Genomic DNA, 18,043 nt, shown 5'->3' on the forward strand with positions numbered 1-18,043 from the left:
ATAAAAAACCCTGTATGGCTGTTGACACAAGCGGCTTTGGGAATGTAATACTATATCCTCCTGTTGTAATGTTGCTCTTGCTACATTACTGGGTGGTAATGGACGTCTGCTAACATGTTAACATAGGTTTTAATCTTCCTTATCCATATTATTAAGACAAAGATGTTTGGCACATGGTACACTAAGTCATGTGTATAAGGACATAGTGCAAGTGCAAAATTGCTGTTGCAGAAAATTTACCAGCACTTTCTCAAAAAGCATTAGAGACAACACAATGTCTTGTGCAGTTCTTTCAATGATTCTTTGAGGATTTCCGGGTGAACAACTCAAATTGGTCGTTGGTAATAACACAAAAAGAAAAATGATAGTACACATATATACTTGTATTGTTTAAGTGTGCTATTAGCTTTGAAAAGTACTGTTTTTAGCTGGTGACAGACTCATGAATATACATTGACACATGACACTGGACACATAACATGCTGAACTGCTGAAGTAACCAAATTGGTATTGTTGACAGAGTATATTGTATGCATGATAGTAAAAATACAATGTTAAAACACAATATAATGCAACTTGAATTTAACTCTATGAAAATTTTAGCAAATATTTGAACAGACATGTTTTAAAACACTACAATTAAATGTTTACAGAAACACATTTACACACATATTTTCATACAGACATTTGAGTTATACATATTTCATAAGCAGTTTATTTTAAGACTTTTGAGACTCTTCTTTAGAATTATTTTCAAATCTCTTGGATAGTCATAGGTTTTTATTGGAGCCTGATAGTTCATGTATATAAGGTCTCTTAGGAACAGAAAAAAAATCCATCAGAAATGATATCAAATAATGGCAGCACTACAGCAGGGTCCATTGTGGATTGGAACGGCAGTATATTAGACACATACGCGTGGATCAATATGAAACAGCTTACATCCAGACTCAGTTGACAGCATATCCTGTTTCATTTTTCCTATGGATTTTGTATTTCAGTCTTCCTACTAATCAATCAAACAGCAAGTTCAATGTGGTGGAATTCATGTACATACCAAAGTAACATACTACATTTTATTCTGAAATGAACATGCTTCAAGTGTTTCGGGTCTTCTGTACTTGTCCTAGCATCTATTAATCAGTTTGTCTATCCATCAATCTATGACTGTCTGTCCAGTTGTCCACACGAAATGTGTCTGAGTATCCTATGTTATGGGTCTATTTTTCATGGATTTTCACCAACTTCACATACTCATACCAAATGAAAATATTTTTGAGACACATTCAATTTTCAAGAGTGTCAGGTCATAAAATCGTTCTTATGTTAGAAAACTATTGTCAGCAGTCTAATTAAGCTTATTTATCAAATTGTACATACTGTATTCGACCCAATAAGCGCCCATGTCCCTATAAACGCCCCTCCCCATTTATGAGGCCTCAATTTCAATTGCCCAGGTATAAATAAGGACCAAAACTACATAAAACGGTATAAATTTGCAATAATTTTGACTTATTAGCACCTTTTCAGTTTTATCAATTTTTTAAGCGCCCTTGGCGCTTATTTGGTCGAATACGGTAATACATATATAGAGAATTGATGTTTCTTAGAATTAGGCTTCATTTCTTTATGGATTTTCAACAGATGGAACATACATATAGAGTCCAAATATCTTTGACAAGTTTGAGTTTTGGTCTGTTAACAGATCAATGTCACATGGTTGATAATTATAATAAAACCAAAAAACCAAGGGAAATCTAGTGACTTTTTTTTCTTTTTTTTCTTTTTTTTTTTTTTGTAACAAACTGATCACATATATTTAGAAAATCAAAACATCCCTTCAACAAATTTTAAGTCAAGGATTGTCAAGTATTGGTCAAGGTCGCTTGCAATTGCTTTTATGAATAGCTTAATTCTTAATTTACGTCATTGCATATGAATATATATATAAACCATTCAAAATCTTTTCGACAAATTTGAATTATAGAATCAGTTTAAGGTCAAGGTCAAAGTCACATTTAGTATTGCTAGAATTCTTTGTTAGCTTTTTTTGTGCTTTTTAACCCTTAAATAGGATTTTGAATTTTTAGATTTGGTAAATTCTTGAAGACTTAGATATCAGGGTCCCATTGTTGAAAGGATGAGGATGATAGTGAATGCTGCTTGGAATTACTATTCTGATATTACAGAGTTATCTGCCCTTGCAAGTAGGTATTGATTGTGACTTAATGTGTTTGCGAGCGTAACATCAAAATTTTTGGCAAAAACCGATCTGAATTGCGCTCACAAAATAACGACGTAATAATTGATACCTAACCGAAAGGGAGCTAACTCTGTAATATGCAAAGATGGAATAGTTTTGAGTGACTTCAGAGTGACTTTTTCATTTTTCATAAAAATTCCTGCCATATTTCACACACAAATCAAAAGAATAAAGATATATTTATAAGTTTGAGTTTCATCATTATTTGTTGTCTTCTTAGTTATATTAGTTACATACAGCGGGTATTGTTAAGCACCATGGAGTTTGCAAGCCTGCATGAGCATCAACAAAAGTATGTTCTTCTGAGTAGACAAGTCTGAAAGCATATGACACCGTTCATGAAAGTAAAATATTTACTAATAATAAAAAAAGAAAGAAAACTATGGTTTTGGTATGTATTTATGAACTTTATCAGGATATTGAGGAATATGTAATAGCAGTTTATTATAAAAATTGCAACCTCATGGAATTCTAATTTCGTCAAGTTCTCAGTACTTTCAGTACTTTGATTTGCCACCATTTCAACAATGAATTTGTCACATGACCGAAGGCAATGACACATCACACCAATTGACAGTACTGACTAACCTAAGTGATCAATACTTTATCAAATATTTATCCCAATCTATTCCCTGAAAATCATCTGTTTTTTGTGTATATATAGTTACATGTATATATATCTCAAATAGTTTTACAGACTCATCATGTTAGAATTTATAGTGTTCATTCAAGTATATCATCATCAAATGAATTATAGGGAGTGGCTGTGTGTACAATCCTTGTTGTTATGATTCTGTTTGCGTTTTAAATCCTCCTGGATCCATTATTTTATTACACACGGTTTCATCGGCGGTTATAAAATATGGCCGTCCTATGGATTTTGTTACAGTAATATTTCATGCGGGATGGTGTTGATATTGAATCTATCATCAGCCATTTTCCCCTGTGGTTTATTCCTGCTATAATATTTTCTGTTAATGTGATAACGATTAAACAGTATGGATGTGTGGAAACATGCAGGCTCGAAATGTTCATGCATAACATTTATATACTGAAACCTGTAGCTACTGGCCACCTCTATAAAATGAACACCTGCTTAATTTGACCACCGATCCTTAGAGCACCAAAAAGCTTCACTATATACACTTTTGTTAATGTTCTTTGTGTGATCTTTATAGACACATTTGACTTATAATATCCATCATGAAAATTCTCTGCATTAATAACCATGGAGCCATGTGGCTACCGGTATATTAGACAATTGCTACATAAATATCTGCTTTAAAGGTCAAAAGTCAAGATTAATCAAACGTCAAAGGCAGTCTGTGTGAAGTCATATTTTGCAGTTGTAATCACTATCGAAAATTTTACTTGTTATGGCAGAGCGAATGTGCCTAAATAAAACTACCGCTAAAATTAATACAGTTACAGCAAGTCCACAATTTACCGAAGATTGTTTCTAAAAATACTTAGGCTTGCAGCATTTGATGTTGATTTGATGTTTACTCACTGATATAAATGGCCTTGGTTAGTAATTTCTTTATATCACATGAATTAACTGATGTTTCGATGTCGATACCAATCCATAAATAGTGTGTGTACAGATTTGACCCTCACTTTGGTATTAAGACCGTTCATGAGCTGTATTAGATATAGTGGCAGTTTGATCAGTGGCCTCTATTAGATATTGATGAAATGTCTTATATGGATTGATCAGCTCATTAATACTGTACCTCCAGCAGGCTGGATGTGTGAGAATGGAGAAGATTAATTTAGGTATCGGTCACGACGATGATATAGGTACCAGCATCGTTACCGGACCCGAGATATTGAGAAGTCACATCAATTTTTAGGCTATTGATTTGTAAATGGCACCCCAGCTGTAGACAGTGATATAGGATTGGGATCCATTTACAGATTATAACAGGCCAGAGAGTGGTGTTTTACCAGGGGATTGTGTCAATGCCTTCATACCAAGATTTAACGTTCATTTTATTATGACCGCGATATGGCAGACTGAATTGTACTGTTATGCTGTGGTGTTCAGCAAGCTTAAACTTATTTTTCCTTGTTCATCTACTCTTGATGCCACGTACAATTTAATGTTTATTTTAGTGACTGAGATGGCAAACTGAATTGTAATTTTGTAATTGTGAGGTTTGTTGTGCCATATATGCATATTGCTTTGATGATTCAAAGAGCGAGACTTCATTTTAGTCAATGAGATAGCAAATAACTGAATTGATCAAATGCTTATATTTTCATTTTTTTATACTGACTCTTCAAAGAAGGCTAGTTTAAGCAGGATACTAAGTAATAGTTGAATCTGAATGTAGATGCCATCATTCATTGGCAATCAATTTTCAGTGATAAGATGGCAAAAAATTTGAACTGTTGACTATGATCAAATGCTTTTCAGGTTTTTTGCATGAATGTTTTGCTAGAACGACAGAGAAATCCTTAAGTATTTAACTCACTTAATTTTATTTACGCTGTAATGGCAAAAAACTTACTGGTAATTGTCAACTACCACACCTGAAGGTCAAGAGATAGCAATGCTTTGGTTGACCTGAATGTTACTGCCAACAGCTTCTGCTTCTATTGCAGAGGATTCTTAGCTATATAAGTGTTCCTGGAGCCAGAATGCTCTGATGTCTGGTTTTACAAACCCGTTACAATTACAGAAAATCAACCAGATATTTTTTCATGCCTGGGTGTCCAGTTTCTGCTGCCTCATAGGAATTAATGACAGAAAGAGGTGGCAGTGAGGTTCTATAAGCAACCTCAGGTGCCAATTCTCTGGTGTATATATTTCTTACTGAATCATTATATAGAATGACTCGGATGGACAATGAGCCGATATTGATACGTCTGAGCCTTGATAATTGCTGTCCAAATGTTGGTACTAATAGGCGATAGGCTTCTGGATTTAGTTATACTAATGTATATATTTCTGTAGTGTAGCCATTATGTTGTCCTCGTGTACCGTGGAGGTGGCAAAATGTTGTACGTTCGTCTCTCTCCCACTCTGCGTTCGATCTCAAATATTTTATGACAGTGATTATAATAGACTGTAAGTGGACTTGGGGATGCTTCCCTCCATCAACACAGAACACCATTACGGACCACCGTCAAATTACAGAGAGTATTAGATTAATGTGTTGTATAATGGCTGAACAGGATTAGCGGCGAGTGTTTTAGCTCGGGAATTACAGACAGGACAAGCTGGTGACGTGATCAGAGCTCCCGACGCTTTCCACGGAATAATTGGAAATCACAGTCGGTATCTGAAGTATTGGAATCTTTGGAAGGAGCATCTTATTGTAGCAGCTTGGAGCCTCCATGCCGGGTTTAGAGATTACACGAACATTGAAATTGGACCAGCAGTCTGTTTAAAGTATGAAAAAGAAGAAGTTGTTAGAGAAGATACAGATTGATAGTCTGAACTGTCAGAGTCGTGTTCCCGAAGGGTAATTTGACAAAGTAAGGAACTGGTTCCGACTCTGATGTTCTCATAAAAAATGAAGTTTAAAGGCAGTATAACTAACACTGCTACACCTTCTAATGAGATTTCCTGGAGGTTTGTGGAGCTGCTGTCTCCTACAATTCCAAATTTAAGGATAACTGAGAAAACAAATTAAATTTCAGGGTTTTTTTCTCTTCATTATTAATACTGAATGAAACCAAGTGACTTTTTTGGAGGGAAAACCTTATAAATGAGGATTTGATCAGAAATCGAGAAACACTGGAACTCATGCTGAAAATACATGCAGACAGTAAACGAAGATGTAATTATTCTAGCACCAGTTATTCCCCTTTTGAAGCCACCATGCATGTATACGTAGTTGCTGATGGCTACCTCAATGAAATGGGCATGCAAGATCCTACCATAATCATCCTACCACAAGTTACCGAAAAGACAAATGCAAAAGTCACAGACCAGTCCATTTCTTGTACTCCATCCTAAGGCATATATACTGAGAAAACAAAGATTTGTTTAAAGATGCTCCACCGCCGACAGAGCATAAATTATATTCATCACTTGAACAAAAATTGGTGTTTAATTGTGTATATATGTGTCTAATTAACACAAAAAAAATGATATAAAATAATTTATTTTGCCGTTTGTGCATGTGCAATCAGTACTTCATTCCATATACAATATAGTGCCACGGAATTTTTTCGGGATGCAATTAAATATTTTTTGTAATTTTAACTTGAAGTAAAATTAGAAGATCAAACTGTTCAATGGTGATAATGGTGTAAAGTCAGTAACTTTTGTAACTGAAGAAAAATACAAAATCGTCTGCTCTTGTTTATGTTAGTGAAAAAATATCATTTGTCAGCGGTGGTCAAAGCATCTTTAAAAAAAATATATATGTGGTAATGAAAATCAATCAGTTGCCTTCTTTAATTGAAGTTTGATTCCATTGTCTGTATCTAATTCCTAATTTCTGTTATTTATGAAGATCAAAAATTTTTAATGAGAAAATTATAATTTTGTTGTTTTAAAATTATATGATCTGGCTCTCAGAGAGTAAGTATTTATCATTCAATCATTCAACCATTTTTCAATAATTCATAGATCAAATGTTTGAGATCACCTCCATGTCCCGCAAAAACTCAAAAAATATCTGAGCTGATCAAGGTACCACTCTATTATAAATTGAAAACTAACCCACCTCATAAAAAGCTGGAATATTTTAAAGAACATTTTTGTGATGTTGGAAATTACATTTAAAATTCTAACATTAGAATATATCTTCGGATTACTAGCTTATCAATCTCAATATATTTGACATTAAAGTTGCATCTTACTGACAAGAACATGTTTCAACATATGCTAAGAAAGTCTAAAGCTAGAGATATACATAAAAATGTATTTATAGACATCCAAAAACATAAGTTACCATACACCTAGTATGTAATTTTGTATGCATGAGTTATTTTCCCTTTCAGTTCAAATTTCTTTTTTATTCAAAAAGACCGAATTTTCTTTCTAAACAAACAATTCAATCTGATTGGTTGGTGACTTAGGGAATGTACGCTGTCAGAAAAAGAATTGATTTTTTTTCAAAGGTCTACATGTGTGCTTTGTCGGTGTGCTATACTGCTCCTAGCTTCCTTGCAACCATTATTTGTGTATTCCAATATCTCTCTGATGTCTTTATAAAGGCAGCATGGGAGATGTGTTTACTTAAGAATTCCAGAAATAATCAGAGCCAATGTTTTGTTGTGCGAAGCCAAATGTTGGCCAGTGGTTTTTAGGCAGGACACTTATTGTTTCCACTGAAATCAATATCATCACAAGATAAGTCGCCGTTCATCGACGACCAGCTACCGTCTCGCCCATCACGTTTATAATTACTGTGTGGAAGGCAGTGACACATAGCGACATGAGAGAGTTCTGCATTCCTTCGTGGCCAAAAACATTAATGAAATACTCGGAAGGGTGCTGTGAAAATGATACGACAGTCTGTTCCGATCGAGATCTGGAATCTGTGCTGTAATGCTATCATGATCAGTAAGAATTAACAGCAGATCGCCGCGAGATAAAACTGTGATGATTCCGTGGAATAATTGACTAAGATTGCGACAGTTAGTGCAGTAGACGCCGTGCAATCTTCAACCTTTATTCTCAACCATTCATTGATATCAGCAGGAGTGTTGTGAAAAAAACATCAGATATTACTTTAGAATGAGTGAATAATTTCATCACGTGACACTTAAAGCGTGACTTCAATCCTGATATTTACCATTGAGATTTGCTTTCAGACAATCTCTGTATTGGAAATTTCTAGCCATTTGAACTCAAACTTTATATCTCGATCATCAGCATCTATCTGATATGGACAATTATAAAACCTGATTATAGAATTTGGAGATAAATAACTGACTGTATGCTTACCGTACTTGTTTGACATTTATTAGTTATAAAAAAAAATATATCTGATTGAGTGATGCAGTCACCAGTAGCCAATCAGATTACGATGGATCTCTGTTGATTGACACTGTCATTGTCTGGATGGACGAGTAAACAATTCATGCATTACAACACACAGACTCAGCTTCCATAGCAAAACAAAACATGTGCCATTTAATAATGAATTAATAATGTGAAAAATGACTGTGCCGTCAACTGGAACTCTGATACGTCAATATTCAGATGAAATGTTTTCAGTAAAGTGACTTTTTGAACTGTGTGTACACATGTATGTACTGGCTATATAGTGCCGATAAGAGCAATGGCCCAACAGACGGTTCAGTAATTTCATTTGAAATTCTTTAACGATATCAACAGATACTGTGTGGCAGTCAATAGCAATGATATTTCTGTTCCCAGAGCGCCGAGTCAGAACTGGGCTTATTAGATCAAGTCAGAACTAAATTGGGATCAATTTGAATTGTTCAGAGTGGTTTCACAGCCTTTTGTGTAAATTGACGAAAAAGGAAATTTTGGAAATTTCAAATGGTTTTTGATGTATTGCCTGTGGAATGTAGGAGAGATTCTCACAGACTCAAAAAGATGATATACAATTGCAAGACATGATGTGTATAATATTCAGCTTGCAGTGCTTAAAGCGATAGATTTGTCGCCCTGTAAATACTGCACGCATGCCGATCTATGTTTTGCGCAACACTGAATCTGGATCAGTGAAATGTTTGAAATTTTAAACTGGAACAAAAAGCAGATGGTCGCCTTTATGATATTTGACAAAATATCCATCAGGATCTTTATCTTATAATCATTCTCTCACACATATATATGTACCAGGAGAAACATATTGGTTTAGAATGTTGAAGAATTGTGTTTGATGGCTGTGTGCTCCTGGTTTATGGATGCAGCTAGAGTTATGGTGGTAGAGGAATATTGACATCGAGAAATGGCTGCCTCGTCTCTCAGAGCAGCATCATATTATTGATCCTAGGCCATGGGAATGGTTATGAAAATTAAACGCTCGCTTTCCACAAAATCAGTTTCATTGAAAAACTTGAAAAGCATGTGGATTATAATAGTAAGTGCAGGTATATTCCAAACGTTCTTTGGCCTTTGTCAAGCCTGCTATGTTTTCCCAGCTGGCAGCAAGAACCCCTGTGATGGAGTTACATGTAGATTAGGGGCCATTTGTGTGCCTTCTAAAAACGGTCTTTCCCACCGCTGCATGTGCCCGGAGCGATGTGATAATTATGGGGACAACTTGGGAGGTATGCCTGTTTGTGGTACCAATGGGAAGGATTACAACAGCTCCTGCGAACTACGACGAGCGTCTTGTCGTGATATGAAGGAAATAAAACTTAAATACTACGGAAAATGCAGTAAGTTTATATTTTTAATTGAATTATGATTATTAAAAAAAAATTACATGGTCTTAACTATGAAGCATGATATGAAAGAGCATATCAATACATCTATTTGATATTGTAACATGTAGCTTTACACAATGAAACCCTGCTGTAAGTAAGCGACCACCTTTATATAATGACCACCTGCTTAATAAGACCAGCTTTCTAAGGTCCCAAATGACAAATGTCAACTCAATTACTTATGTATAAGGACCACCTTTGTATAAAGACCATTTTCCCTCTGCCTTTAATGGTCGGCCTTTATAGACAGGTTTAACTATATATTCTTTACTATAAGCTATGAGATGAATATTCTTGATGGGTTAAAGGGTTAACAGTGAGGCCTTTTTTTGATGAACTCTGGCTCAGAACTTGAATTTGTGAAGGGTGATGCACGGTAACGTGCATGGTGGTACCCTTACAAGGAAATATATTTCTTCATGCAGGTCTGAGCACATACTGTGTGGGTATAGTTGCCACATATTTTATTGTGTTTGAATGTCCCGGTATATATTGGAATAGGGGGCAATGTAATCATACAAAGTGTCACCTGATGTCATCTTGTCCCATATCGTCATATCCAAACATCATTGCATTCTATAACATCCCATTCAGATGTATGTTAATAATCAATCATATCTAACAAATATCTCCAGTTTTCAAAAGAAGACCAACTGTTCTTTGCTATAAAATAGCTTCAAAATTAATCTTTCATGCAGTCATTGCAGGTACATGTTTCCAGCATTTTAAGTAATCTGAGGCAAAGTCTTGATTAAATATCCACTTACAATGTTCATCTTCAAATTGGTCTGTGTAGCTTGCAAGCAATTTTCTAAATTCATTGGTCATGATTATTGAGGTGGACAGGGAAGGGTAAAAACACTGCTAATAAGATCTTAAAACAAATGGCCTTCACTTTCATTCAAAATCCAATGGGTCAAAATATGGTAAACCGTTCCTAATCAATAACAAAAAGACTGCCGGCGATTGTGTCAAAGGGTTAATAATTAGATGGCCAAGAGTTATGATGAAAGCTAAAAGAGATTAGGGGCATCAGACTAAAAGGCTATATAAAGGAAGCAAGTGGTCAACCAAGGGATTATAACCAAGACAAGTGGCTATCATGATAGTCTATTACTATGGAAAGTGTCAAGATAAAAGTCTTTTAGAAATCCAAGGTTCTTGATGAAGGGTCAAAAGAAAATACAAAGTTATAGGGTTTAAATGATAGGCTTAAAGAAATTCCAGAGGCATGCTGAAGAAGTAATTAGGACTATAAGTCTAAGCACAATAAATTGCTGAAAAAAGCAAAAGGGCATGATATATTGGGCCAAAAGAAAATTAATAAATAAAGGGTCAAAACGAAGGGCTTAAATGAAGCCCAAGATTGTGATAAAGAGCTGCTTTAAGAGGCAAAAAGGTGATGAAATTCTGATAAAGGCGCATGTAAGGGTCAATGATTATGAATGCATAATAGCTCTAAGAAAAGGCAATTCAGGGACATGGTGAATTTGTAAAGAAGCCAAGAATCAGAATGAAAGTATATAATTTAAGATGAATAGAGTTTATAAAATTAAAGGCAAGATGGTTGGGCCAACAGAAGGTCACAGGTCATGATAAATAGTAATAAATCCAACATAATAGGACTGGTAATTTGTTTAAATTGCTAATATGGTCAATCAACTTCAAAATAAATATGCATTCAAGAGTCCTGAATGATATGATATTTGGCCTGTAGCAAATTAGTTAATATCTTCTACACTTTCAAAGTCACTTGTTTCAAAAGTTAATTAGTGTTATTCTATTGCTTAGCTTATTGTTGCAGGTAAAAAAAGGCTACCAAAGTTGTTCAAAGGATTCAATGACCTTGACAATTACATTCAAAGTCAAAGTGTCAGCTACATGTTAAATTCAAAACCAAGAGTATTGAGGTCATTTTGTACAATTAGTATGTAATAAAAAAGGAAAGCTATACCAATTTCTGGGGTTACTGACTCTTTTTAGGTAATTGTTAGAATCATTAAAGTCTTCTCCACATCTAAGTTACCACAGAAAATGATATTGCACAAGTAGTATTTTGGAATAAATTTTTTGTCCTTAGTTTCAAAAGTCTATTTCATTGAAAAAAAAAGTCTTCACATTGGCCATGAAAGCATGTCTGAATGAGAGTTAAATCACCAACATCTTTCATCATCTAATTGGATGATTGTCTGGTATGTTCAGTCTAAAAACAATACCTATGGTTACAATTTTAATGTAAAGCACAAATGATTTCCATACAATCTAATTTTACCATAGGGATAATGGATATCAGATCAGAATATATGTTTGCTTACATGAATGACCTTGACCTTCAATATCACAATGATACATTTAATTGAGCATGAAAAAGTCAGGCATAGCCATTAAACTGGCTAAGTCAATTGTATAATTGTTTGTCTGTTTTTGAGTTATCCAATATTTTTTTTAAAAATAGAGATATAGATTTTAATCCTATCTATAAATGTGATATCATAGATAACCCATACGAGCTTTGTCATCCCTCGAGATGTCTATTGGACATTGAATCAAAATCGTTAAAAGGCAAGTGCCATTAGCCATTATATTGTCTTTACCCCTTAGGGATGTCTGTGGCCTTTTATGCTCATTAAACATTCACAACTGATGATATTACTGAGATAGAATTAATACATTACTATGGTAACCTCTGCCAAATATGCTTCCACCACAAATCTACATTATATATCACACATTGCTTTATGGCTAATGCTGAATGCCTAAATTTAATGAACTGCCCTATCGTACAGTTATCTAAGATGAGGAGGCTAAGTGGTAAGGGTGTGTGGCATTTTGTTCAAATTGTGTTATTTCTCCACCTTGAGAGTTGCTTAGGTTAACAAATTCAAGAAATTTGCATTAAATTAGGTAATCGTAGGAATTGGGTGTCTCCTTAGGGAGCCAGGTTTAAATCCCCAACATATTTCATGACAAAGAATCAAACAATTTATATGTACTCTTATAAGCATTGCTGTAAGAAATGTTCATGAATTCACTATAATCATACATGTGCATTAACATATCGTTGTCATGTTAAAACTTTCATGTAGCATATCGGTATTCCATTGTAACTCCTATAGTATCTTATCTTCCAAGATGAATATTCATCTTTAACCATCTGTACATTGGGAGACTAGCTGTTTTTCTGTTTTACTTTGTTCTATGCAAGGCTATTGCTAATTTGATACTTGGACAACCTTGGGTGAGACACAATAGCATCTCTAGGGTGCAGTTAATATAATTCAAGTTTCCATGTTCTTCTGTCTGAGAGGAGAAAACCTTCATGTTTCGTATTAAATACAATCGGAAAAGGGCTCAGCCTTATACTCATCTGCACACGGAGCCGGAGGCAGTCTAGAAACGCTTTATTGATTTTGGTATAAATCTTATGTCGCTGTTTCTACGAACAGCTCATTAGAAACATTTTTCCCTTGTTGTCTGTTTGCCAGGTTAACGGTTAGATATATTGTACTGTAGGGTTTATCAGATAATAGTGATCCATTGTGTGGGTCCATACACGTCAGTTATTGTGTATTATAGGCAGGTGATGGGTAAGGAAAGGAGACAATATGGTACTGAATATATACAATATAGACTGCAGATTCAATACAATGAATATACAATATGGCATCGAAGGTACAATATGGTACTGAAAATATAATATGGTGAATATATAGAATATGATGAATATACATCATAATAATGTGGTACTGAATAAACAATATGGTATGGAATTACAGAATATATATATAATATGGTGAATATGCAATATGATATGTGAATATACAATATGATTCTTGAATATACAATATGGTATGTGAATATACAATATGGTATGTGAATATACAACATGGTACTGAATATGCAATATGGTACTGACTATTGAATTTGGTACTGAATATTCAATATGGTACTGAATATTCAAAACGATGACAATACAATATGGTGAATGTACAATATGGTAACTTAATATACAATATGTTAAATTTATACAACATATGGTACTGAATATACAATGTGGAACAGAATAATCAAAATAGTGTAGTAAATACAGTAACAGTAGCTTTATATCAGTGACTATATATGATTTGGTGATGAAAAACACCAGACGAAAGCCAATGGTCATGCCACATGAAGATATGGACCAGGTCAATGAAACAGAGCTTTGCGTCTACGGTTAGACAAGATTATAAGTCCTAAAAGTTCCAATCTTTGTGCGGTTCTATCGCTGTTTTCTTTATATCCATTTGCGCGATGACAATACAATTGGTGAATGTAAATACAATATGTTAAATTTATACAACCTTTTAGTATTAAAGTTAGGCCTTATACCACAAATTTGGTACTGAATATATGTGTAGTTAAATACAGTACAACAGTAGCTTATATATCAGCCAATGATACAAACCTCGTGGAACAAAGTGAAAATGGTGTAAGTCCGAAGTCCACTTGCGCATGCCACAACCAATGAAACAGAGCATAATAATTGTAGATTATTTGCGTTGTAGACAAGATTATAAGAAATGTTAAAAGTTTATCTTTGTGCATGGTCTGTTTTTTCTTTAGAAATTTTTAAAACACAAGCCTCGTAAATATCCAGATACAATGTGGAGAGATATTAAATCTTCTGAAAACACAATCAAACGAAAGCCAAGACAGTTATCTTGGGATGTTCGCTGTTTTTCAAAGCCTCAATGTGCCTCAATGTGCTTCTTCCTTATGATTTTCATCATAGAAGTGGTGACCATCCAACCCCATTTTCAAGCATTTAGAGAGGCACTATATACCCTAAAAGTACTTACTCTAAATGCTTAAAAAAGTAAGTTAGTATGCATGCAATTGATTTTCCATAAGGAAGGAGATATATATCATGCATGTCATGACTAAAAGTAAAATAGAAAGGGAAATATATATGACGAGAATGAATCAAATCGATGTCCAATATCTGTCCTGATGCATATTTTCTCATGTGTTGCTTAAAATTCAATGCTTATACCCTATTCACAAAATAATAAATTTAGCTGATGTTGTGGTTGTCTGTGTCTTTAATTGCATGGGCATTGCACCTGCAACAGGATCAAGTCCAAAACATAAGTTCAGTTAAGCAGTGTAATGGTTCTAAATCATTTTGATAATGCTGATAGCTCAATTGGTAACTTATCACCCCATCTGATGTTCCTCAGGTCTCCAGTTCAAATCTTCATCTTATAATATCTTTATATATTGTGAAGCCCCTAATAAAAAAAATTTGATCATGCAGTGACCAGGTAGCTGAATAGTTTCATCAGCTGAATATTATAGGACTATTAAAAAACGTGTTTTGAGGTGTACACTTTAAACCCCTGAGTCAGGCTGCTAAGTTTTCTCTTCATATATTGCTTACTTTTGTAACTGGAAAGAAGAAAAATAAAGCGGCCAGACTGGGGTTCCAACTCTGGACCTCCAAACATCAACCAAATGCTCTAATAGCTCTTTGGATGTTAAGTTCAACTTTGCTGCATATGAACAAGCTAGGTGTCAATTTAACTAAATCAAAATATCCACTGTGATGGTAAATATAGACTGTTTTTGAGAACAAGCTCTTTGAATGTTTTGAGAAAGGATCAGGGAATTCGAGTGTAGCAGTTCTGGACTTTGTCAATTGCTGGTGACCTGACAATAAAGCTCAACTTGTAAACTGTCCATTAGATCGAGATTGCAGATTCCAACCCAATGAGTCTGCAATGGAAGTTACATCTTTTTTATACTGTTACATTGCAATACTGTTTTCCCTATTACATCTTTTTTATACTGTTACATTGCAATACTGTTTTCCCTATTACATCTTTTTTATACTGTTACATTGCAATACTGTTTTCCCTATTACATCTTTTTTATACTGTTACATTGCAATACTGTTTTCCCTATTACATCTTTTTTATACTGTTACATTGCAATACTGTTTTCCCTATTACATCTTTTTTATACTGTTACATTGCAATACTGTTTTCCCTATTACATCTTTTTTATACTGTTACATTGCAATACTGTTTTCCCTATTACATCTTTTTTATACTTTTACTTTGCAATACTGTTTTCCCTATTACATCTTTTTTATACTTTTACTTTGCAATACTGTTTTCCCTATTCCAGAAGTGAACAACACAGTAGCTAAACATCAATAATACATTCCTGAAATTAAATAGTGACACTTGATTAGCATAGCAATACACCTGTGAGGCGGCCCTGCACACCTGAGGCGGGGATCAATTAAAACAGTTGTTACAAACTGGCTCAGGTTGCGTGCCGTTACATTATCAGTAGAGTTTATTGCTCCATGCATCGATAGTTTGTAAAATCTGTTAGATTGTGTAACAAGCATATTATAATGTAGTTGTGGTATTGATTTGTGCTGTCTGATTTCATATTAATACTGGTTACAAGCTACAGGTAAGGGCTGCCTTTGACAGTGTGCATTCAGGCTATGACAGAAATAGGAAGTTGTATTGAATTGGTTTCAGATTCTGTATTCATGAAGTGCATTACTGTGAGGGTCTCTGCCACACATAGTCATCCATATATTGTCAGTATAATGAAGCAATAATTATTGAAATACATGGTAATGATATGTAACCAATTAAATTTTGTTCCAGTCCATTTGTGCTTTCAAAAAAATTATCAGATCTATGCCATTTTTTTTTAGAAATTTTTCAAATGCAATTTCTTCCAATAATATACCCATATGTACTTTTTAGATAAGAATAAATCCTGAAATTTTCAACTCAACAAAGATTTTGTTATGATATATGTTTACGAGAAATTACCTACCTAGGTATTTCAAGGTGTCGTTTCTTCTATCAGTTTCCAACTGACACAATTTTTACTGATATAAAAGATGTAATAAATGTCAAAAGGATTGGACATCTAATTTGGCCTATCCTCATCTTTTGTTGGTTGTGTCTCAAAATAACTTAGACCTAGCTGCTTAGAAATGTCTTTGCTTACATTGCTTATAAAGGTGTGACTTTTTAGTTAGTTAGTAGTGTCTTAAAGGATTTGTATCTGCTTCATGGCATCTTTCCTTTGTCCATTGTTCCCTAAGGTATGGCTAATAAAAGGCATTTTTATGGTCAGAAATATGTATTACCATGATAAAAATGATAAAATATTATTTCCTAAATCTTGTTTAATTCAAGGTAAAATATTAAGCATGCAATCTGAGACAGAGCTATCCTTTCAAGCTATCTACATGTCTGAAATTACAAAAAAAAAAAAAAATGAATAAAATTATTGTGCGTAAATGTTACAGCTAAGCAACTTTGTTTAATCTATTAAATAGTTGTAAGGAGAGGTGCAGACAATCTCAAAAATAATCTGAAAGAAATGTTTCTTTACAAGTTTAGATAAAGAAATCAATATCCTTATCCTTAGCTACCTTTCCAGAAACAAGACATTTACTTGACGTATGCTAGTGGTGTTAATTTGTCTATGACTGGGAAAATCAATCTGGTCTTTTGATGGAATAGTCTGCTTTGATTGGCAGTGTGACTAAATGTGATTTTTTGGGAGTGATTTCCTAAGAGACAGAAACTCATCAAATCCTTCCAAGTCATTTTCAATACAACTGGAGAGTTCTCATCACAAAATGAACTGTCAGGCACATTCTAATGACATTTTTTTCACTATGGGGTTGAATTTATTTGATTTAAGGATTTTAGTAAAACTGATGTGATTTTATACTAAACAAGCTGTTGTTCCAGTCAGATGGATAACTTATTGATATTTTAAATATTAAAGTGACTGCAAGTTACAATATGTTCTTTTATCAGATGTGAGATTGCTAATGGTTCCATATATGTGATATGTAACATATTCAGGTTCCTTCAAGATGGCTGCAGCTATGTGAAATAAATGCTCTGAACACAAAAGCTAATTTTTTTTCCCTTTTGATTACGAACTAAGATTGCGATCAATAGCTTTGTGCCCGATTGCATGATAATGAAAAGTGACTTAATTTTGGACCAAATCCATTCTCTACAATGACTTTCTTCCTCCTAATGTCTCCCTTGAACTATTGTATTTAATATCTAATGAGTTGAATGAGTTCACTAAGGTCCTTGGGTTCTATCGTATGACTAACTGTATAGATATTATAATATGACATTGGATTCTGCCTTAAATCAGACACCTGACATTTCTGACCCCTGTAACATACAGACACAACAGATTCATACTTATTTTATATTGTCAAGTATAACAAGTGCAAATCTAATTAATGAATGCAGAATTTGTCGTTGTTTGGGATAATTAAGTTATTATTACCAATGATATAGGCAAGTAGTTAGGTAGACGATCTCCAATGTGCTTAAAGGTGATCATGGCTGAAATTGGGATAATTTT

General features: G+C 34.1%; 1 protein-coding gene across 2 annotated transcripts in view; it reads left to right on the forward strand.

Moving 5' to 3' along the window:
* The window catches only part of LOC138318926 (agrin-like), a 177,008-nt gene that overhangs the window by 126,526 nt on the left and 32,439 nt on the right, over nt 1–18,043 (forward strand). Inside the window, exon 1 of one of the 2 annotated variants that reach the window (XM_069261752.1) lies at nt 8,213–9,580. The exons of the other annotated variant lie outside the window; for it this stretch is intronic. Coding sequence (XP_069117853.1) covers nt 9,196–9,580 — 385 coding nt within the window. The 5' untranslated portion in view covers nt 8,213–9,195. Of the gene's footprint in view, nt 1–8,212; nt 9,581–18,043 lie in introns of those variants that run through there. 2 annotated transcript variants of the gene reach the window in all.

This window comes from Argopecten irradians, chromosome 1, assembly GCF_041381155.1.
Source record: "Argopecten irradians isolate NY chromosome 1, Ai_NY, whole genome shotgun sequence".
NCBI classification, from domain to species: Eukaryota; Metazoa; Mollusca; class Bivalvia; order Pectinida; family Pectinidae; genus Argopecten; species Argopecten irradians.